The sequence below is a fragment of the Eleutherodactylus coqui genome, chromosome 6, assembly GCF_035609145.1.
Source record: "Eleutherodactylus coqui strain aEleCoq1 chromosome 6, aEleCoq1.hap1, whole genome shotgun sequence".
Taxonomy (NCBI): domain Eukaryota; kingdom Metazoa; phylum Chordata; class Amphibia; order Anura; family Eleutherodactylidae; genus Eleutherodactylus; species Eleutherodactylus coqui.
Genome location: NC_089842.1, coordinates 11,827,164 through 11,850,419, shown reverse-complemented (window position 1 = coordinate 11,850,419; position 23,256 = coordinate 11,827,164). Strand labels below are relative to the sequence as shown.

At 51.5% G+C, this 23,256-nt stretch overlaps 1 protein-coding gene across 4 annotated transcripts in view; it reads left to right on the top strand.

The window, feature by feature from the left end:
- Window positions 1–1,968: 1,968 nt before the first annotated feature.
- EPHB2 (EPH receptor B2) overlaps window positions 1,969–23,256 on the top strand; it is a 127,501-nt gene continuing 106,213 nt past the window's right edge. For 3 of the 4 annotated variants that reach the window (XM_066606217.1, XM_066606215.1, XM_066606216.1), the window contains exon 1: window positions 1,970–2,130. In XM_066606217.1, the coding sequence (XP_066462314.1) occupies window positions 2,073–2,130 (58 nt within the window). In that variant the 5' untranslated portion in view covers window positions 1,970–2,072. Of the gene's footprint in view, window positions 2,131–23,256 lie in introns of all 4 variants that reach the window. The other variant, XM_066606214.1, reaches the window with a different exon arrangement.

Below are 23,256 nucleotides of genomic sequence, written 5' to 3'. Positions count from 1 at the left end.
TCCCGTATTGCAGTGTATACACAAGTGCTCCCGTATTGCAGTGTATACACAAGTGTCTCCGTATTGCAGTGTATACACAAGTGTTCCAGTATTGCAGTGTATACACAAGTGTTCCAGTATTGCAGTGTATACACAAGTGTCCCGTATTGCAGTGTATACACAAGTGTCCCGTATTGCAGTGTATACACAAGTGTCCCGTATTGCAGTGTATACACAAGTGTTCCAGTATTGCAGTGTATACACAAGTGTTCCAGTATTGCAGTGTATACACAAGTGTCCCCGTATTGCAGTGTATACACAAGTGTTCCAGTATTGCAGTGTATACACAAGTTTTCCAGTATTGCAGTGTATACACAAGTGTCCCCGTATTGCAGTGTATAGATGACAAGTGTTCCCATATTGCAGTGTATACACAAGTGTTCCCGTATGGCAGTGTATAGATGACAAGTGTTCCCGTATTGCAGTGTATAGATGACAAGTGTTCCAGTATTGCAGTGTATTCCCAAGTGTTCCCGTATTGCAGTGTATACACAAGTGTTCCCGTATTGCAGTGTATACACAAGGGTTCCCGTATTGCAGTGTATACACAAGTGCTCCCGTATTGCAGTGTATCCACAAGTGTTCCCGTATTGCAGTGTATCCACAAGGGGTCCAGTATTGCAGTGTATACACAAGTGGTCCAGTATTGCAGTGTATACACAAGGGTTCCCGTCTTGCAGTGTATACACAAGTGGTCCAGTATTGCAGTGTATACACAAGTGTTCCCGTATTGCAGTGTATACATGACAAGTGCTCCCGTATTGCAGTGTATACACAAGTGCTCCCGTATTGCAGTGTATACACAAGGGTTCCCGTATTGCAGTGTATACACAAATGTCCCCGTATTGCAGTGCGTACATGACAAGTGTTCCCGTATTGCAGTGTATTCCCAAGTGTTCCCGTATTGCAGTGTATACACAATGGTTCCCGTATTGCAGTGTATACACAAGTGGTCCCGTCTTGCAGTGTATACACAAGTGGTCCCGTATTGCAGTGTATACACAAGTGGTCCCGTATTGCAGTGTATACACAAGTGCTCCCGTATTGCAGTGTATACACAAGTGTCTCCGTATTGCAGTGTATACACAAGTGTCCCGTATTGCAGTGTATACACAAGTGTTCCAGTATTGCAGTGTATACACAAGTGTTCCAGTATTGCAGTGTATACACAAGTGTCCCCGTATTGCAGTGTATACACAAGTGTTCCAGTATTGCAGTGTATACACAAGTTTTCCAGTATTGCAGTGTATACACAAGTGTCCCCGTATTGCAGTGTATAGATGACAAGTGTTCCCATATTGCAGTGTATTCCCAAGTGTTCCCGTATTGCAGTGTATAGATGACAAGGGTTCCCGTATTGCAGTGTATATACAAGTGTTCCCGTATTGCAGTGTATACACAAGTGTCCCCGTATTGCAGTGTATACATGACAAGTGTCCCCGTATTGCAGTGTATACACAAGTGTCCCAGTATTGCAGTGTATACACAAGTGTCCCCGTATTGCAGTGTACCGATGACATGGCTCGGTGTCCCTCCTGGGGGTCCCTCTCAGCCGGTGTGACACGGGGAGCCCCCGCGGGGCCACTACTGGGGTCTCTCGCCGCGGAGCCGGATGACTCCACACAGAACTCCCAGCACCACAGCGGAGCCGAAATCTCAGCTTTCTCGCTTGATAGACAGGTCCGGACGAGTCCATATCTCGGGAGGGGGGTCCGCCGCACTTCTGGGGTTTGTACCGGGGAGTGAAGATCTCCGGGGTGGGGAGGAGACGCCCGCTGACGGCTTGCAGGTTACTTTCTGGTGTCAGGGAGGGAGGTGGGCGAGGGGCGGGAGTCGGAGTGTGTCTGGGTGCGGGGCCGTGCGGCGTCCCCCGTGCTGCCGGCGGAGTGGTACGCTCCTCCCCGGGGTTCTGCTCAGGCTCCCCTCTCCCCTCAGTCTCATGGTTGGCGCGGATGCTGTCACCTCGGGCCCCTGCATGCTGCGCTCCCGGGGCCCCCGCACGGATGTGAGCGCCGCACCGCACCCAGGCTGGCATGGCTCTCTGCGGGATCATCGTGTGCCTGATGCTGCCCCTGGCCCGGGCTGTGGAAGGTGAGTGCGGCCAGACACAACGGGGGGAGGGGGCTGAGCATCTGAGGTGGACCTGACTGCAGCCTACAATACAGAGGATGTGCACGGGGTGTGAATGGAGGAGAGGGACCTACCTGAGCTGGGGGCACAGGGACCTACCTGAGCTGGGGGCACAGGGACCTACCTGAGCTGGGGGCACAGGGACCTACCTGAGCTGGGGGCACAGGGACCTACCTGAGCTGGGGGCACAGGGACCTACCTGAGCTGGGGGCACAGGGACCTACCTGAGCTGGGGGCACAGGGACCTCCATATAGGGACCTACCTGAGCTGGGGGTACAGGGACCTGTATATAGGGACCAGTATATAGGGACCTACCTGAGCTGGGGGCACAGGGACCTACCTGAGCTGGGGGCACAGGGACCTACCTGAGCTGGGGGCACAGGGACCTACCTGAGCTGCGGGTACAGGGACCAGTATATAGGGACCTACCTGAGCTGGGGGCACAGGGACCTACCTGAGCTGGGGGTACAGGGACCAGTATATAGGGACCTACCTGAGCTGCGGGTACAGGGACCTGTATATAGGGACCAGTATATAGGGACCTACCTGAGCTGGGGGCACAAGGACCTGTATATAGGGACCTACCTGAGCTGGGGGCACAGGGACCTACCTGAGCTGGGGGCACAGGGACCTCTATATAGGGACCTCTATATAGGGACCTACCTGAGCTGGGGGCACAGGGACCTCTATATAGGGACCTCTATATAGGGACCTACCTGAGCTGGGGGCACAGGGACCTGTATATAGGGACCTACCTGAGCTGGGGGCACAGGGACCTCCATATAGGGACCTACCTGAGCTGGGGGCACAGGGACCTGCATAGGACGAGTATATAGGGACGTACATGGGAAAAGTATATAGGGACCTACCTGAGCTGGGGGCACAGGGACGAGTATATAGGGATGTACATGGGACGACTATATAGGGACGTACATGGGACGAGTATATAGGGACGTACATGGGACGAGTATATAGGGATGTACATGGGACGAGTATATAGGGACGTACATGGGACGAGTATATAGGGATGTACATGGGACGAGTATATAGGGACGTACATGGGACGAGTATATAGGGACGTACATGCGACGTGTATATAGGGACGTACATGCGACGTGTATATAGGGACGTACATGGGATGTATACGGAGGAGAGGGACATAGATTAGACGTGTATATAGGAATCTGCATGGGACGTGTATATAGGGACCTGCATGGGACGTGTATATAGGGACGTACATGGGATGTATACGGAGGAGAGGGACATAGATTAGACGTGTATATTGGGACCTGCATGGGACGTGTATATAGGGACCTACATGGGATGTGTATATAGGGACGTACATGGGACGTGAATATGGAGGAGAGGAATACACATGGGACGTATATGGAGGAGAGGGACATAGATTGGACTTGTAAATAGGGAAGTACATAGATGTGTATATAGGGACCTGAATGGGACGTGTATATAGGGACATATATGGGATATATATATTGGGTCGGACATGGAATGTGTATGAAGGAGAGGAACAAACATGGAGTGTGTTCGGAGGAAACAACATACATGGGGCATGTATATAGGAACATTCATGGGGGGTGTACCCAGGAGAGGGACATGCATGGGTTGTGTAAATAAGAACATACATAGGAGATATATGGAAAAGAGGGACTTACATGGGACATATACGAAGGAGAGAAACATATATGGGACGTGTGCAAAAAGAGGGACGTACATGGGTTGTGTATGAAGAAGAGAGACATATATGTGATGTGTATGGTGGAGATGGACATACATGGGACGTGTACGAAGAAGAGAGACATACATCGGATGTGTTCTGAGGCGAGGAACATACATAGGAAGTGAACGAAGGAGAGGGACATATGGGATGTCTATATACTGAAATACATGCATGGGATGTGTGCAGAGGAGAGGGACATATATGGAATATGTACGGAGATACACGGGACGTGTTCGGAGGTCAGGGACATACATGGGATGTGTACGGAGATACACGGGACGTGTTCAGAGGACAGGGACATACATGGGATGTGTACGGAGATACACGGGACGTGTTCGGAGGTCAGGGACATACATGGGATGTGTACGGAGATACACGGGACGTGTTCGGAGGACAGGGACATACATGGGATGCGTACAGAGATACAAGGGACGTTTTCGGAAGTCAGGGACATACATGGGATGCCTACGGAGGTACACGGGACGTGTTCGCAGGACAGGGACATACATGGGATGCGTACAGAGATACAAGGGACGTTTTCGGAAGTCAGGGACATACATGGGATGCCTACGGAGGTACACGGGACGTGTTCGCAGGACAGGGACACACATAAGATGTGTACGGAGATACACGGGACCTGTTTGGAAGTCAGGGACATATATGGGATATGTACAGAGATACACAGGACGTGTTCGGAGGACAGGGACATACATGGGATGTGTACGGAGATACACGGGACGTGTTCGGAGGACAGGGACATACATGGGATGTGTACAGAGATACAAGGGACGTTTTCGGAAGTCAGGGATATACATGGGATGCCTACGGAGGTACACGGGACGTGTTCACAGGACAGGGACATACATGGGATGCGTACAGAGATACAAGGGACATTTTCGGAAGTCAGGGACATACATGGGATGCCTACGGAGGTACACGGGACGTGTTCGCAGGACAGGGACACACATAAGATGTCTACGGAGATACACGGGACGTGTTTGGAAGTCAGGTACATATATGGGATATGTACAGAGAAACATGGGACGTGTTCGGAGGACAGGGACATACATGGGATGTGTACGGAGGAGAGGTGAAGTGAGGGTAAAAGTTGAAGTTTAAGCTATGGCTAAAGGTTCATACATGAGTTGTCAATTGTAAGGAGGTTTATGCATTTGCTGTGTACAGAGGAGAGGGTCATACATGGGATGTACACGGAGGAGAGGGCCATATATGAGATGTGTACAGAGAAGAGGGCCATACATGGGATGTGTATGGAGGAGAGGGTCATATATGAGATGTGTACAGAGAAGAGGGTCATACATGGGATGTACACGGAGGAGAGGGTCATACATGGGATGTGTATGGAGGAGAGGGTCATATATGAGATGTACACGGAGGAGAGGGTCATACATGGGATGTGTATGGAGGAGAGGGTCATATATGAGATGTGTACAGAGAAGAGGGTCATACATGGGATGTGTATGGAGGAGAGGGTCATATATGAGATGTGTACAGAGAAGAGGGTCATACATGGGATGTACACGGAGGAAAGGGCCATACCTGAGCTCTTTATAGAGGAGAGGCTCATATATGAGATATGTACGGAGGAGAGGCTCATATATGCGATATGTACAGAGGAGAGGCTCATATATGATATAGGTACGGAGGAGAGGCTCATATATGAGATATGTACCTACGACAGGCTTATATATGGGATATGTACCTACGAGAGGCTCATATATGGGATATGTACCTATGAGAGGCTCATATATGGGATATGTACCTACGAGAGGCTCATATATGGGATATGTACCTGCGAGAGACTCATATATGGGATATGTACCTGCGAGAGGCTCATATATGGGATATGTACCTGCGAGAGGCTCATATATGGGATATGTACCTGCGAGAGGCTCATATATGGGATATGTACCTGCGAGAGGCTCATATATGGGATATGTACCTGCGAGAGGCTCATATATGGGATATGTACCTGCGAGAGGCTCATATATGGGATATGTACCTGCGAGAGGCTCATATATGGGATATGTACCTGCGAGAGGCTCATATATGGGATATGTACCTGCGAGAGGCTCATATATGGGATATGTACCTGCGAGAGGCTCATATATGGGATATGTACCTGCGAGAGGCTCATATATGGGATATGTACCTGCGAGAGGCTCATATATGGGATATGTACCTGCGAGAGGCTCATATATGGGATATGTACCTGCGAGAGGCTCATATATGGGATATGTACCTACGAGAGGCTCATATATGGGATATGCACCTACGAGAGGCTAATATATTGTATATGTACCTACGAGTGGCTCATGTATGGGATTTGTATGTACGAGAGGCTCATATATGGGATATGTACCTATGAGAGGCTCATACCTGAGCTGTGTATAGAAGACAGGGTCTTACCTGAGCTGTGTACGGAGACTAGGGCTACACTGTATATAGGTGTGTTATATACTGTATTCCTGTACATCACACCTACAGGTCGGAGTTGCTGGAGACGTTTCTGGTGATATATAACAATGTGTCGTCGGCTGTTTTACATAGGACTGCCGGTCCACTTCTACAGCGTCCAGCTAGATGGGCGCACACATAGAGCCCTGCCGCTGTTGTCTGCTCGTCGGGCGGGGGTAGGAGGGGGTTGCTGCTGTGTGTCGGTTGGGGTCACAGTGAATTGGGGCCCCCTGACCGGGGGTATAGTCAGAGGAGGGCCCCCTGGCCGGTGGCATTGTGAGGGGCCCCCTGGCTGGCAGCATTGTGAGCGCAGACCCCGCTAGATGCTGTCACTACGAGACGCCTGATGCTTTGTTTGGTACAATCCCCGGAGCAGCTTTGTTTTATTGTGTGGCGAGGGGCTGCAGCCCGGACCCCTGAAGACGAGATGTGTAGTGATTTATCACATGGTCCTGCATTGTCTGAAGACCACCAGGATGAGGACTATTATATCATGGCTTGGTACCCCCCCGAGTCACTTGTGGCCCTGCAGAAGGATTGGCCCCTGGAGCGTATGGGGGGGGTGTATGTTGTGACTCACGGTCGCTGGCAGAAGCCGCCGGTGTTTAGAGCGCAGGGTTCTGGCACGAGCGCGGTCTATATGTTGTAGTCAGCAGCGAGGGGGGAAAGCGTCCAGCAGAGCGAGAGAAAAGAGGCCGAGGCCTCGACTGGTTTTAATTATAGAGACGTGAAGGATCGTCTTATTTAATGCCGGTATACGTGGCGTTATTAACGGCTTGGGAGAGGTGATTGAGGCCTTCGCTTGCCAGGGCTGTTAGATTGTCAGCTCCTGGGCCCAGGCTGTCTGCCTAGTGGAACAATGGTGGATGACAGGAGGGGTATTTGGGGTAGATTTGTGCGACGTCTGGCACAGGGTGGGATCTTGTCACTGTGTATAGCCAACGGTGGATGTACAAGCTGGGGGAGCGGCGGGCTCTGCGGGGGTCCTCGTAATGGCAGTCAGTGTGTTATTCCCCTCTGACCCTTCCTGTCAGCACCATGGTCACACGGCTGCCCAAATCTGCCGGAGCCCAACTTTTTGGGCTGTTTTCCGCTGACCCGTGTTGGAATTCTTGTGGACCGTCAGTAGGAAAAACGTATACCGGCGCCTGGAGTGCTGCGAATGGCTCTTACAGTGTCCGCCCTTGCACACGTATGACGTACAGCTCACATACATGTACGATTAAGGTGCCCACACACATGAAGCTAAAGTTGAGAATGGACAACGTCAACCCAAGTGTTTGTCTGTCGGGTGAAATCTTACAAGGAAGGATCATTTCAGTTGACGGATATCAGTCATCGTCTGGAAAGAAGTTGGCCATCTTGCCGGGAACACGTACGGCCACGACTTAGACGGCCACGGTGGACTATAATGTGTACGGCTACGCTTCTTCATCAGCCGATGGTTAATTCAACGATTGTTCAACCCTCAGCCTACTTCTATGTAACATGTATGTCTAACTCTACATGGGAACCGGGAGAGAATGTCAGTGTGATGACAGACGTGTAACTGCACATGTTGTAAAAACCGTGACTTCTACATAATAAGCCGTGTTTATGGATCACGAGGTCGGGATGATGTGTGTACGGTTGAGAGTGAGTTTGGGTGAGCGGCTTGCGGTAGAGCGCGAAGTCGGGATGTTACACGTGTATACAGAACATGAAGTGGCGTCTAGTAGAGTGTGAAGTCAGGATGAGCCACGTATGTTACATGAAGTTGGGATGAGCCACATGTTTAGAGAGCGTGAGGTTGGGATAAGCCATGTACATAGAATGTGTGGTCAGGATGAGCCGTGTACATAGAATGTGTGGTCAGGATGAGCCGTGTACATAGAATGTGTGGTCAGGATGAGCCATGTACAGAAGAGCGTGAGGTTGGGATGAGACGCATGTGTACGTAGACCATGAGCGTGAAGTCAAGGTGGAGCCATGTATATAACATGAAGTCATGATGAGCCACGTGTATATAAAGGGTAAGGTCAGGATGAGCCACATATAGTAGAACATGAGGTCATGTGTGTTAGAGGTTAATGTTGGGGTGAGACGCGTGTTCGAGGTTGAGATTGGGAAGAGCCATGTATCTAACATGAAATTGGTATGAGCCACATGTTTATAAAGAATGAGGTCGGCACGAGCCATGTATGTAGAATCTGAGAAAGCCAGGACAGGAGGAGCCACATATGGTAGAACGCGAGGTCGGGATGAGGCATGTGTACGGAGAACATAAGGTTGAGATGAGCCATGTATATAGAGCTCCAGGTCAGGATGAGCCACATATATTAGAGTTCGAGGTTGGGATGAACCGCGTATCTAGCATGAAGTCGGGATTGGCCACGTGTATACAAAGGGTGAGGTCGGGATGTGCCATGTATGTTGAATGTGAGGTCGGGATGACCCATTTATGTAGAACGCGAGGTTGGGATGAGTCGCACACGGCAGAGAGCGAGATCAGGATGAGACGTGTATCTAACATGAAGTTGGGATGAGTAACATGTGGTAGAGTGCGAGTTTGGGATGAGATGCATGTGTATGTGGAACATGAAGTCAGGATTAGCCACGTACATTATAGCTTGAAGTTAGGGCGAGCCACATATCTAACATGAGGTTGGGATAAAACTTGGGGTGAGCCATGTATGTAGAACACAAGGTCGGGATGAGCCACATATGGTAGAGTGTGAGGTCGGGATGAGCCGTATGTGTAGAACATGAGGTTTAGATGAGCTGTGTTTATAATGGACAAGGTAAAGATGAACCACGTATGTAGAACATGAGGTCGGGATGAGCCACAGATGGTAGAGCGTGAGGTCGGGATGAGCCACATGTGTGGAGCGTGAGGTCAGGACGAGCTTTGTATGTAGAACATGAGGTCGGGATGAGCCACATGTGTGGAGCGTGAGGTCGGGACGAGCTTTGTATGTAGAACATGAGGTCAGGATGAGCCACATGTGTGGAGCATGAGGTCAGGACGAGCTTTATTCGTAGAACATGAGGTCGGGATGAGCCACAGTTCGTAGAGCGTGAGGTCAGGACGAGTTTTGTATGTAGAACATGAAGGCGGGATGAGCCACATGTATGGAGCGTGAGGTCGGGACGAGCTTTGTATGTAGAACATGAGGTCGGGATAAGCCACATGTGTGGAGCGTGAGGTCAGGACGAGCTTTGTATGTAGAACATGAGACGGGATGAGCCACATGTATGGAGCGTGAGGTCATGACGAGCTTTGTATGTAGAACATGAGGTTGGGATGAGCCACAGTTGATAGAGAGTGAGGTCAGGATGAGCTTTGTACGTAGAACATGAGGTCGGGATGAGCCACAGTTGGTAGAGCGTGAGGTCAGGATGAGCTTTGTATGTAGAACATGAGGTCGGGATGAGCCACATGTATGGAGCGTGAGGTCGGGATGAGCTTTGTATGTAGAACATGAGGTCGGGATGAGCCACATGTGTGGAGCGTGAGGTCAGGACGAGCTTTGTATGTAGAACATGAGGTCGGGATGAGCCACAGATGGTAGAGCGTGAGGTCGGGATGAGCTTTGTATGTAGAACATGAGGTCGGGATGAGCCACAGATGGTAGAGCGTGAGGTCGGGATGAGCTTTGTATGTAGAACATGAGGTCGGGATGAGCCACATGTATGGAGCGTGAGGTCAGGACGAGCTTTGTATGTAGAACATGAGGTCGGGATGAGCCACATGTGTGGAGCGTGAGGTCAGGACGAGCTTTGTATGTAGAACATGAGGTCGGGATGAGCCACATGTGTGGAGCGTGAGGTCAGGACGAGCTTTGTATGTAGAACATGAGGTCGGGATGAGCCACATGTGTGGAGCGTGAGGTAAGGACGAGCTTTGTATGTAGAGCATGAGGTCGGGATGAGCCACATGTGTGGAGTGTGAGGTCAGGACGAGCTTTGTATGTAGAACATGAGGTCGGGATGAGCCACATGTGTGGAGCGTGAGGTCAGGACGAGCTTTGTATGTAGAACATGAGGTCGGGATTAGCCACAGATGGTAGAGCGTGAGGTCGGGATGAGCTTTGTATGTAGAACATGAGGTTGGGATGAGCCACATGTATGGAGCGTGAGGTCAGGACGAGCTTTGTATGTAGAACATGAGGTCGGGATGAGCCACATGTATGGAGCGTGAGGTCAGGACGAGCTTTGTATGTAGAACATGAGGTCGGGATGAGCCACATGTGTGGAGCGTGAGGTCAGGACGAGCTTTGTATGTAGAACATGAGGTCGGGATGAGCCACGTGTGGAGCGTGAGGTCAGGACGAGCTTTGTATGTAGAACATGAGGTCGGGATGAGCCACATGTGTGGAGCGTGAGGTCAGGACGAGCTTTGTATGTAGAACATGAGGTCGGGATTAGCCACAGATGGTAGAGCGTGAGGTCGGGATGAGCTTTGTATGTAGAACATGAGGTTGGGATGAGCCACATGTGTGGAGCGTGAGGTCAGGACGAGCTTTGTATGTAGAACATGAGGTCGGGATGAGCCACATGTATGGAGCGTGAGGTCAGGACGAGCTTTGTATGTAGAACATGAGGTTGGGATGAGCCACATGTATGGAGCGTGAGGTCAGGACGAGCTTTGTATGTAGAACATGAGGTCGGGATGAGCCACATGTGTGGAGCGTGAGGTCAGGACAAGCTTTTGTATGTAGAACATGAGGTCGGGATGAGCCACATGTGTGGAGCGTGAGGTCAGGACGAGCTTTGTATGTAGAACATGAGGTCTGGATGAGCCACAGATGGTAGAGCGTGAGGTCGGGATGAGTTTGTATGTAGAACATGAGGTCTGGATGAGCCACAGATGGTAGAGCGTGAGGTCGGGATGAGCTGTGTTTATAGAGCTCTAGGTAGAGCCGGAGATCGGGATAAACCACACGTGTAGAGCATGAGGTTTGGATGAGTTGTGTTTATAGAGCGTGAGGTCCGGATGAGCCACATATGTAGGACATGAGATTGGAATGAGTCACATATGTAGAACATGAGGTCGGGATGTGCCATATTTTTCAGGTTTGGCCACATATGTTAAACACTACACAAGGCCAGGAGTGACCTCACCCTGCAGTCTGGCATCAGATGAGTTGAGGGCCCGGCGCTGTGTGGCTATTGGATGGACTTTGCTGTTACCTCCATCTACTTGATGTTACCAGATCTGCTACAGTATCCATATGCTTTGCCTCACTGGGGCAGAGGTAATTCAGGAAGCCATCGTTAGCATCCATCATTCGTTGGTGCAGGTGACCTCAGAGCCATGTCACCTTTTATACTATATGTAGATGGCTCTCGTGGCGGTGGACGCTATGGTCATGTGCTCACACGAGCCGTGCGTGTGACTCACATATGATAAGAATGTTGATGAAGCGCCATCATCAACAGCTGCATACGTGGCGGGTTTTTTAGAGGTCACAGAAACGTGTCCTGTATTCTCAGTTAGAATTTACATGTTATTAGTAATCAATTTATATAAAAAAAACCTAACTTCACCCAACAATCCTCATCTATAATATCTAGAGGAGCAAGTAGGATAACCGCCTCAAAAAGGGCGACCCCACACTGGAACCTGACCTGTCCCGCCCTAACTAAAAAGTAGGGAGAAAATAGGAAGAGGGGGAGGCACTGTATACCCAGGTCAGGAAAAAAGGAGACCTGGTCCAGGAAAAATCGAAATAATTCCAAAAAATAATAATAAAAAATACCACCACCAAAATGAAGAAATAGCAAAAAATATATTTAACAACAAACTGCATCTCCTGGAAATATGACTTTATATATAATAAATTATATCTACTCGTAACATTAGTTACTGAAGGATGGGCCCTGTGAATTTAGGGGTGAAACACATGTGAGTAGAAAAGTAATCTGTATCTTTTGATGTTATTTGATGTTAAATATATATTTTTTGTATCTTTTTGTTTGTATTTTTTTGTTTTGGTGCTATTTTTTGTTATTTTTTTTGAATTATTTTCATATTTGGAATCCGGTCTTTTCCTCCTGACCTGGGTATCTAGTACCATCCCCCCTCCCTCTTATCTTCCCCTTACTTTTTAGTTGTATAGGGAGACCTAAGTCAGGTTCCAGTGTGGGGTCGCCCTTTTCAGGACAGTTACCCCGCTTGCTCATCTAGATAGTATAGATTAGGATATTGTTGGGTGCAGTTAGCTATTTTTATGCTATTTGATTACTAATAACATTTACATTGTAACTAATAACACAGGGCACGTTTCTGTGAATCTCTAAATCTTTTTGTGGCAGTTTTTTTGCCTGTTAGGGGGCATTTATTCCTAATATTGTGTGAGCTTTCTATGGTGGGTACTTTGTCATGATGACTTGTCGATCAGTATGATCTGACTGTGTATGTGTGCTTCTGTATGTGTATGTGCGTGTATGTATGTATGTATATATATATATATATATATATATATATATATATAATATAAAATTTGCCCCCCCAGAGTTTTGTATTGTGGAGGATTGGTGGTGTTCTTGGTACATGGAGATATGGCAATGTGTTTCCGGTCTGAGGGGATAATTATTCAGCGTACGGCCATCGTGCAGCCCAGGATGCGAGCGCTGTTTCATGGGTGGCTGTGCCCGTGGCTCTTGCTGTTGCGGCGCACTTTGCACATGTGGCATGACTGGTGAGCTCGCCAGGAGGATCCGTTCACACGCAGAGCTCCTTATATCATGGGGTGTCCAGAATATAGTGAAATCTGGGCTTTACCTGGGAGGAGCTTAGGATTTGTTATCATGGGTTGTCCATGTTATATTGAGATCTGGGCCCCTCCTGGGAGGAGCTTGAGGTCCTCATATCATGGGCTGCCTACGATATACATGGTGGTCCAAAGGCATGGAGACACCTGAATAAATGGAAAACGGTGGCTGGGAAAGCCATTCTGTGCGTGGCATGTTGCTATGGGGAAAGTGGCAAATTTGCGAGGGGTGATGTCCAACACAGCGGCCATTTTGAAAGCTGCCATCTTGGAACCAAGTTGATATTTTCGAATGGGAAGAGATGCATGTGACATATGTATCTGATAGAGAATTGGAAGAGGAAGCCAAATCATATACCTTTGTTGCTGCCAACGTTATTATTTGTTCGGTGACACGGAGCACAAGGACGATCCACTACAGGATACACTCGCTGTGCTCTCCATTGTTTAGAATCATCAAGGCCTTTTCCCATTCAGTATGCACAGAGAGCGACACCTCAGCAGAAGTGCCAGCACGGGTGCCCAGGATCCGCCGTCACACGTGCGCCATACACTGCATTTTAACTGCGTAACCCTAGGCTTAACATCATCCTACATGTAGAAGTCCAAGGGGGGTGGATTTGATGAACGCGGGGGCCACTGCATCCGGCCACGACGCCCAATCCACTTCCCCAGAGACTGCTGATCCAAAAACTTGTGGGCATCATGTCCATGTTGTGGGGGGCACCATCCAGCTGGAAGGACACTGAGAATGCGCCATCTTGGTTGCACAGTGATGGGAACACCTTGCCACGTAACAATTGCGATACTTGGCAGCAGTAAGGTTACCATCGATGAGGGACGTGCCCGCTATCTTTGTACCCCACATACCGAACCGCACCATGACTTTCTGTGCGGAGGGATTTACGCCGGCGGCTACGATGTGGACGCCAGGACAGCCATTGTTGTTGCTTCGTCTATAGCAGCTTTCTCCACTTTTTGGCAGGTCCAAACCAGAACCTGTATGGCGAAAATTTGTCAAGCAATTTGCCAACTGTGCCATGGAGGGTGGGTGGTCTTTAAGGATGCCAACTGCAATGACTCGAGTACTGCATTCCCTGGAGATCTGCGCAATCTCTGTCCAATCCTCTGTTAATCTTGCAGCCACGTCTTCATTTGTAACAAAAGAGAAAGTTGATAATACCTTGGCGATTATAAAGTTCGTCACATTTAAGTACAGATTTGGATTCCTCATCAAAGTCTCTATCAGATGCACGTGTCATATGCACCCCTACCCATTTCAAAATATCAACTTGGTTCCAAGATGGCGGCTTTCAAAAAGGCCACTGAGTTAGACACCGCCCCTCTCAGATTTTCCCTCTTCTCCAACATGCCACACACAGGATGGCGTTCCCAACCACGGTTTTCCAGTCATTCTAGTGTCTCTATACCGTTGGACCACCCTGTATTGAAATTTAGGCCCCTCTTTGGGGGAACTTTGGGTCCTCGTATCATGGGATATCTGGGTTATAGTGAGATTTGGGCTCCTCCTTGGAGGAACTTGGGGTCCTCAAGACATGGGGTGTCCAGGATATAGTGAGATTTGGGCCCCACATATAGTAAATAGGGTGTCCAGGCTGGAGTGAGTTTTGGGCCCCTCCTGGGAGGATCTTAAGATCCTCATATCATGGGGTGCCCAGGGTATAGTGAAATTTGGGCTCCATCCTGGGAGTAGCTAGGTGTCCTCATATCATGGGATATCCAGGATATTAAGAGGCCCCCTTCTGGGAGGAGCTTGCGGTCCTTATAGGGTGTCCAGCATATAATGAGATCTGGGTACCCTCTTGGGAGGAGCTTTGGGTCCTCCAAATCATGTGGTGTCCTGGGTATAGTAAGTTCTGGGTCCCCACCTGGGAGGAGCTTGGGATCCCCATATAATGGGGTGTGCAGGCTACAGAGAGGTTGGTGTCTCTTCTTGGAAGAAGTTGGGGTCTTCATATCGTGGTTTGTCCGGGATATAGTGAGATCTGGGCCCCACATATAATATGGTGTCCAGGCTGTAGTGAGGTCTAGGCCCCTCCTGGAAGGTCCTCAAAGTCCTCAAATCATGGGGTGTCCGGGACATAGTAAGTTTTGGGCCCCCACCTGGGAGGCGCTTGGGATCCGCATATCATGGGGTGTGCAGGCTATAGTGAGTTTTGTGTGTCTTCTTCTAGTGGGTTGGGGTCTTCATATGTTAGATCATGTATGTCGCACACACATGCAGGCGGTAGGGCAGCAGTTGACCCTCGTATTGACCAAGCGGTGCCCCCCACAAAGCTGCCATGTTTTGCATGCTGTCACGTTCCTTGCAGGGGGGGGGGGGGGGGGTACAGGCTGTCATTGCTGTGTGCGGCGGTCCCTTATATAGCTGGAATCACACATTTGTCACCAACTACTGAAACCAAGTAAAGTCCATGGTGTATCCGTGCGATTGGCGAGCTCCTACTGCGCCGCAGCGTTGTAACTTGCGCTCCCGGTTGTTAGCTGTGGACATTGTTGTACTGGTAACAATGCCCATCTCAGCGCCAGACGTCGTCTGCCAGGTTTATGTTGGAGGGCGCTGTGTATGGGGGAGGCCTCGCCCTGCCGGGGGTATACAAACTGTAAAACACATGGGATTCTCCCCGCTGCAGCCCTCCCTCCGCTAATCCATGGTGGGGAATAGCTCAGAACTCGGAGGGTTAATGACGGGGATTCAGTGACGCAAATTGCCATACTTAATATTTGGCGCACTCATTGTTTTATGCTACTATCACCTTGACTGTATCTGAATCGGCATTCCTGGGACTGACCACTAGGGGCACTGTTCTATTGCATTCATGGTCTGTTATGGCCATCCCAGCTGTGGTATGTCTCATCCCAGTATTGTCAGAGTAGAGTTCTCTCATTTTTCGGGGAAGAGGGGGAGGACGTCTCTCCGGTAGGGCTGCCGCGTTTCATTGTCTGTGATTTAGGATCCACAGCTGAATGTGTGTAATCTGTGCGGTTTTCTGCGGCAGCGAGGTGGATTGAGGTGAACCCTCGCTGCGTCTGATGTGTCACGTTTAACCCCTGCTGTGCAGGATGATTGGGGTGGGAGGCTGGGAATTAACTCCTGAATCCTCGCTTTCTGGCACTGTGGTGAGGAGAAGGCTGCGCTCATATGATAGTGATTAGCGAGGAGGAAATCACCGCCAGGACGAAGCTGTAAGGCATCAGTGCGACAGATGAGAGGCGCCGGTGATGAGAATCGGAACCACCTCGCCTTTTGCTAGAATTCATTGCGCCACTTCTTATATATCCGGCGGCTTTAATTAAGCTGTCGCGTTTGGAGCCATCCTGGTGCTGGATCGGCTGTACGATTGGGGTCTGAGTCCGGCGGTCCGCACTCATTGTGGTCGTGTCACAGTAGAACTCTACATACTTTGTCGCCATGGTCGGCCGCCTCTGGAAGTTTGGAATGAGGTCATTTTATGTACTCGGAGTTGCGCCCCACGGTATTAGTTTGGGCAGAGTCTCCATGTGGTTGTCCCCGGGACTGGAATGTGACTAGAACCGGACTTGTAGTGTTCATAGCGGGAGGTCTTGTTGAGTTGTGCCATGACTGTTGAGTAACCGCCGGCCTCGCCGCAGTGTGTGAACGCGGCCTTCATGACAAGGTTCTTGGCAGGGAACTGTAACGCGGCTCGCATGTGTTTTTCGTTGGAATCAAGGTTTGACGGATGGCGCTGATTGTGGAGGAACTGAAGATGTGTCCTTGGGTGGGGTAGACGTCTCCAGAACCCACATTCCTTGGCAGTCGGAGGAGACTCTAGGGTGTGTGACGGACTGGCCACGGTGGACGGTGGATTGCCAGTGATGAGATCTTCAGAGAGGGGCTTGTATAGGGATGTGTAACGGGGGTGGATGGCGCCTCTTTTCGCTGCTTCTTAGACTTTCGTAGGACTTTTGTTCTCTGATTGCCTTTTATCATTCTCGGGTTGAAACCCAACTTGTGATGCGACTTCCAGTCGTCGATGCACATAACTTAGACCGCCTGCCTGTGTACGTGTCATAGGACCATACCTAGGGAACCCCATGGCCTCATGCCATGATGCCTGCAATACTCAAGAGCAATGACAACCTACATATGTTACATGTGAGAAGACTTGGCATCTGGGTGGAAGATGTTTGAGATCCAGGACACCTGGTCAGTCTGTGCAGAAACAAGATGCCGCGTTTGCATCACTTCGCATAGGGCGGTCTGGGGCACGGGAGTCGTAGGGCGGTCTGGGGCGCGGGAGTCGTGGGGCGGTCTGGGGCACGGGAGTCGTGGGGCAGTCTGGGGCACGGGAGTCTTGGGGCATACTGGGGCACGGGAGTCGTGGGGCGGTCTGGGGCGCGGGAGTCGTGGGGCGGTCTGGGGCGCGGGAGTCCTGGGGCGCGGGAGTCGTGGGGCGGTCTGGGGCGCGGGAGTCGTGGGGCGGTCTGGGGCGCGGGAGTCGTGGGGCGGTCTGGGGCACGGGAATCTTGGGGCATACTGAGGCACGGGAGTCTTGGGGCATACTGGGGCACGGGAGTCGTGGGGCGGTCTGGGGCACGGGAATCTTGGGGCGTAATGGGGTGCGGGAGTCGTGGGGCGGTCTGGGGCACGGGAATCTTGGGGCATACTGAGGCACGGGAGTCTTGGGGCATACTGGGGCACGGGAGTCGTGGGGTGGTCTGGGGCACGGGAATCTTGGGGCGTAATGGGGCGCGGGAGTCGTGGGGCGGTCTGGGGCACGGGAGTCTTGGGGCGTACTGGGGCACGGGAGTCTTGGGGCGTACTGGGGCACGGGAGTTGTGGGGCGGTCTGGGGCACGGGAGTCGTGGGGCGGTCTGGGGCACGGGAGTCGTGGGGCGGTCTGGGGCACGGGAGTCGTGGGGCGGTCTTGGCGCATACGTCTACAGAACCTGTAATGATGGAAGCTGATGGGGAACATTTTATCCTGATGCTTCTCCTGTAATCTGATTTATAATCTATAATCTGATGCACGTGAGATAATCTGGTATACAGCAGATTATAGCACTGGATTATCAGTCGTACACCCTGCTATATCCTGTCTGGGAGAGTGTCACATCCATTGATGATGTATCTAGATATCTGGATGTGACACAATAGGGGAGGTTGAGTTGGTTTAGGACATAAGATAATAAGAGGGAAGGGGGGACGTGAGGTAACTGGGAACGAAAACAAGGTGAGTCAGGATGTGAGATTATATGGGGTATGTGAGGTGGTCCAGGAGATGAGATTGTACGGGGGGGGGGGGGGGGGGGTGAGGTGGTCCGGGATGCGAGATTATATGGAGCGGGGGTGTGAGGTGGTCCAGGGTGTGAGATTATATGGGGCGGGGGTGCGAGGTGGTCCAGGATGTGAGATGATACAGAAAGAAGTGAGGTGCTGCGGGATGGGAGAGCTGATACAGGATGTGAAGTGGTCCTTGATATGAGATGATACAGAAGACAAGGTCTAGGATGTGAGATGATACAGGAGATTTGAGGTGGTCCAGGACATAAGATGTGGGAGAAGTAAGGTGGTCCAGGATGTGAGGTGTAGGGGAATGAGGTGATCCAGAACGTAAGATGATACAGAGGACATATGGTCCAAGATGAAAAAATTATATGGCGAATTTGAGATGGTCCAGGATGTGACATGGCACAAGGTATCTGGGAAGGTCCGCTATGTAAGGTGTGGGGTGGTGTGAGATGCTCCAGGATGTGAGGTGTGGGAGGAATGAGGTGGTTCAGGATGTGAGATGACACAAAGTTTCTGGAGTGGTCCAGGAATTGAGGTGTGGAAGGACGTGAGGAGGTCCACGATCTGAGTTGATATGGAGGACATGAAATGATATGGTGGACAAGAAGTGGTCCAATATCTGAGATGACACAAGGTATCTGGAGTGGTCCAGTGTGTGAAGTGTTGGCGGGATATGAGATGGTCCAAGATCTGAGGTGTTGGAGGGATGTGAGGTATAAGGGGATGGCAGGTGGTCCAGGAACTGAGGTATTGGGGGGAATGTGAGGTATAAAGGGATGTGAGGTGGTCCAGGACCTGAGGTATTGGGGGATGTGAGGTATGAGGGGATGGCAGGTGGTCCAGGACCTGAGGTATTGTGGGGGATGTGAGGTATGAGGGAATGGCAGGTGGTCCAGGACCTGAGGTATTGGGGTGGGGGAGTGAGGTATGAGGGGATGGCAGGTGGTCCAGAACCTGAGGCATTGGAGGGGGATGTGAGGTGCTCTAAGACCTGAGGTATTGGGGGGGGGGGGGAGATGTGAGGTATTGGGGGGGATGTGAGGTGCTCCAGGACCTGAGCTATTGGGGGGGGGGGGGTGAGGTATTGGGGGGGGATGTGAGGTGCTCCAGGACCTGAGGTATTGGGGGGGGGGATGTGAGGTGCTCCAGGACCTGAGGTATTGGGGGGGATGTGAGGTGCTCCAGGACCTGAGGTATTGGGGGGAGGGGATGTGAGGTGCTCCAGGACCTGAGGTATTGGGGGGGGGGGGATGTGAGGTGCTCCAGGACCTGAGGTATTGGGGGGGGGGGGGTGCTCCAGGACCTGAGGTATTGGGATGGGGTGGTGAGGTATGAGGGGATGGCACTCCTGTCATCTAGGACATGCCTTGCTGTGACGTCTGGTGAAGCTCTGCTGTCCTCTATGGATATGGGGATCTCATTGGTATCTTTCGCCCTCGATGGGTCACCTCTGTCAGTTCGGAGGGACAGCAGTCATCTTGCTGTGTGGATGGTGTTTGGCGGCGGCTCGCGGACAGGCGGTGTTTTGTATGTTTTGCTGGCTCGGCATGTGCTGAGGTCGGGGCTCGTGTTCTGGCAGCCTCGGCGCGGAACGCTTCTCTCATATTGTTGTTGTGGAGCTGATGAAGCACTTTGAGCTGAGGGTGTAAACAGCCCCGTATCTGCTCTGTGTACTAAGCCCTGTGTATAACGCGCTATATCTGCTCTGTGTACTAAGCCCTGTGTATAACGCCCCGTATCTGCTCTGTGTAATAAGCCCTGTGTATAACGCCCTGTATCTACTCTGTGTAATAAGCCCTGTGTATAACGCGCTATATCTGCTCTGTGTACTAAGCCCTGTGTATAACGCCCTGTATCTGCTCTCTACTACAGCCCATATATATATATACACCCTTTATACAAAGTCCTGAATCTGCTTTCCACTATAGCCCCTAGGTATAAATCCCCGTCTTTCATTTCCCCATATGACGGTATACGGTATATCCTGGTGACTGGCGGTTGTACTTTCGCCTGTCTATGAAGTGTCAGTGAATGGAGCCGTTGTGGTGTCTGCGAAACTTGTTCTACCTGTTCAGGACTCTATTGTGTTTGGCTGCCGGCTCTGACTCCGTGCCGTGGATGTATATACAGCGTGTGGAGCCCCGTATACAGCTATACTGTGCCTGTCGGGGCGGATATACCAGGCAGCAGCTCGCCCGGCGGTTCGTCAGAAAATATGAGCAAACAAAAGGGATTGACGAGGGCTGATTAATAATGATGTGTAGCCGACGGGGTCCGAGCGTCTCCAGGGCGGCCGGACGGGTGGGGTGCTTCCGGAGTGTAGCGGTTAGTGCCTACCAAAAGTAGTCCAAGGGCGGTGAACCGCTGATGGGCGCCCAAGGTTCATTGATGCTTTTGGACAGCGAAGACCAGGAAATGTTATACAGCGACCATTAATTACCGGGGGGACTTCTAGACTGTCCGCCAAAAATCGTTCAGACGAGCGAATGATGAGCGAGAATCATTCACTTTCCATTCATCGTTTATTTTACGCGGGCGTACATATCATCATTGGCGCGTTCGCTTATCGTTCGGTTTACACAGCGATCGTGCAGTCTTTTATTCGCTTATAGGGAAACTAGTCGCTTAGTCTAAAAGGACCCTAAGGGCAAAAACACACGGCGCACGCACGGAAACGCTCGCCGATACGTTTTTTGCACATGGAGGGCGGGGCCTATCTATCTTCGCACGGGGTAATCCTGATCGTAGAAGCAAAACCATTGGCATCCGTGGCTTTGTCGCGTCCTGTCGTGCCGCCGTGATTTTCACGCCCGTGTGTTTAAGCTTTTAGACTTGGGTCGCCGCACGCCTTTCGCTGCACTGAGTGACCAAAGGATGCCACCGTTGGCGATCGAAGGCACAGTTTTGGCACCGTCCCATGAAGGGTCCATAGTACGCCATGTACGTCTCCAGGTGATCTGTTGCCTTCCCCACCGACGCTTTCCGTTTTTTGGGTTCCATGGGATAGCGGTTCTTGCCAATCCTGTCTCAGGGAGGCGCAGAATGGACCCATGGGGTGACTCGGGAGCGGTGTGACCGTAGCGGAGCTGCGCTAGACTTCTTCATTCATAACCCGATCGTGGTAAGTGAGGCATCGTTGTCGGACAGCATGAAGTTGCGGGTTGATTCGTCACCCTCCATGTTTCAGACGCACGCAGCGCCGTCGGCATCCCAGTAGCGTTCAGAAGTCATATCTTCGTTTGTAACGGGAGAGCGGTGGCTGCCCATACAGGGCGTAGACCTTGGACAGTTGCCCACTCCTCCCCGACACATCAAGTTTGGCATCCCGCTGATTGGCGGTTGCACTGCCTACATAGACTCGCCGCTCCTGTAACCGCTGTTGGTTGACGGTGATTGAGGCATTTGTGGACGTGACGCATCCAACTCGCTGAATCTGCGTCTTCTCACAGTTAATCCGGACAGCAATCATCGCCGCTTCTTGTCCCGCAGCCGATCCTGTTTGTTGGAGTTTGGGGAGCTGCGTCATCCGCTGGGTCCACCAACGTGTTATGTCCCCCGCCGACGCTGCAGCGGCTGTGATGTCGGCTGCTCTACTCTTCCATACTCTTGACTCCGGCTCCAGCGGTCTTTGTATTCCTGAAGCGATGACGCACCGTACATCCATGTGACCGCTGCAGCGATGACGCGCCGTACATCTATGTGACCGCTGCAGCGATGACGCACCATACATCCATATGACCGCTGCAGCGATGACGCGCCGTACATCTATGTGACCGCTGCAGCGATGACGCACCGTACATCCATATGACCGCTGCAGCGATGACGCGCCGTACATCCATGTGACCGCTGCAGCGATGACGCGCCGTACATCTATGTGACCACTGCATCGATGACGCGCCGTACATCTATGTGACCGCTGCAGCGATGACGCGCCGTACATCCATATGACCGCTGCAGCGATGACGCGCCGTACATCCATGTGACCGCTGCAGCGATGACGCACCGTACATCCATATGACCGCTGCAGCGATGACGCGCTGTACATCCATATGACCGCTGCAGCGATGACGCGCTGTAAATCCATCTGACCGCTGCAGCAATGACGCACCGTACATCCATATGACCGCTGCAGCGATGACGCGCTGTAAATCCATCTGACCGCTGCAGCAATGACGCGCCGTACATCTATGTGACCGCTGCAGCGATGACGCGCCGTACATCTATGTGACCGCTGCAGCGATGACGCGCCGTACATCTATGTGACCGCTGCAGCGATGACGCGCCGTACATCTATGTGACCGCTGCAGCGAGGACGCACCGTACATCTATGTGACCGCTGCAGCGATGACGCGCCGTACATCTATGTGACCGCTGCAGCGATGACGCGCTGTAAATCCATCTGACCGCTGCAGCAATGACGCACCGTACATCCATATGACCGCTGCAGCGATGACGCGCTGTAAATCCATCTGACCGCTGCAGCGATGACGCGCCGTACATCTATGTGACCGCTGCAGCGATGACACGCCGTACATCCATATGACCGCTGCAGCGATGACGCGCTGTAAATCCATGTGACCGCTGCAGCTTTGGCGCACCGTACATCCATGTGACCACTGCAGCGATGACGCGCCGTACATCCATGTGACCGCTGCAGCGATGGCGCGTGGTAGTCCCATGGGACCGCTGCAGCGATGACGCGCCGTACATCTAGGTGACCGCTGCAGCGATGACGCGCCGTACACCCATGTGACCGCTGCAGCATTGACGCACCGTACATCCATGTGACCACTGCAGCGATGGCGCGTGGTAGACCCATGGGACCGCTGCAGTGATCACG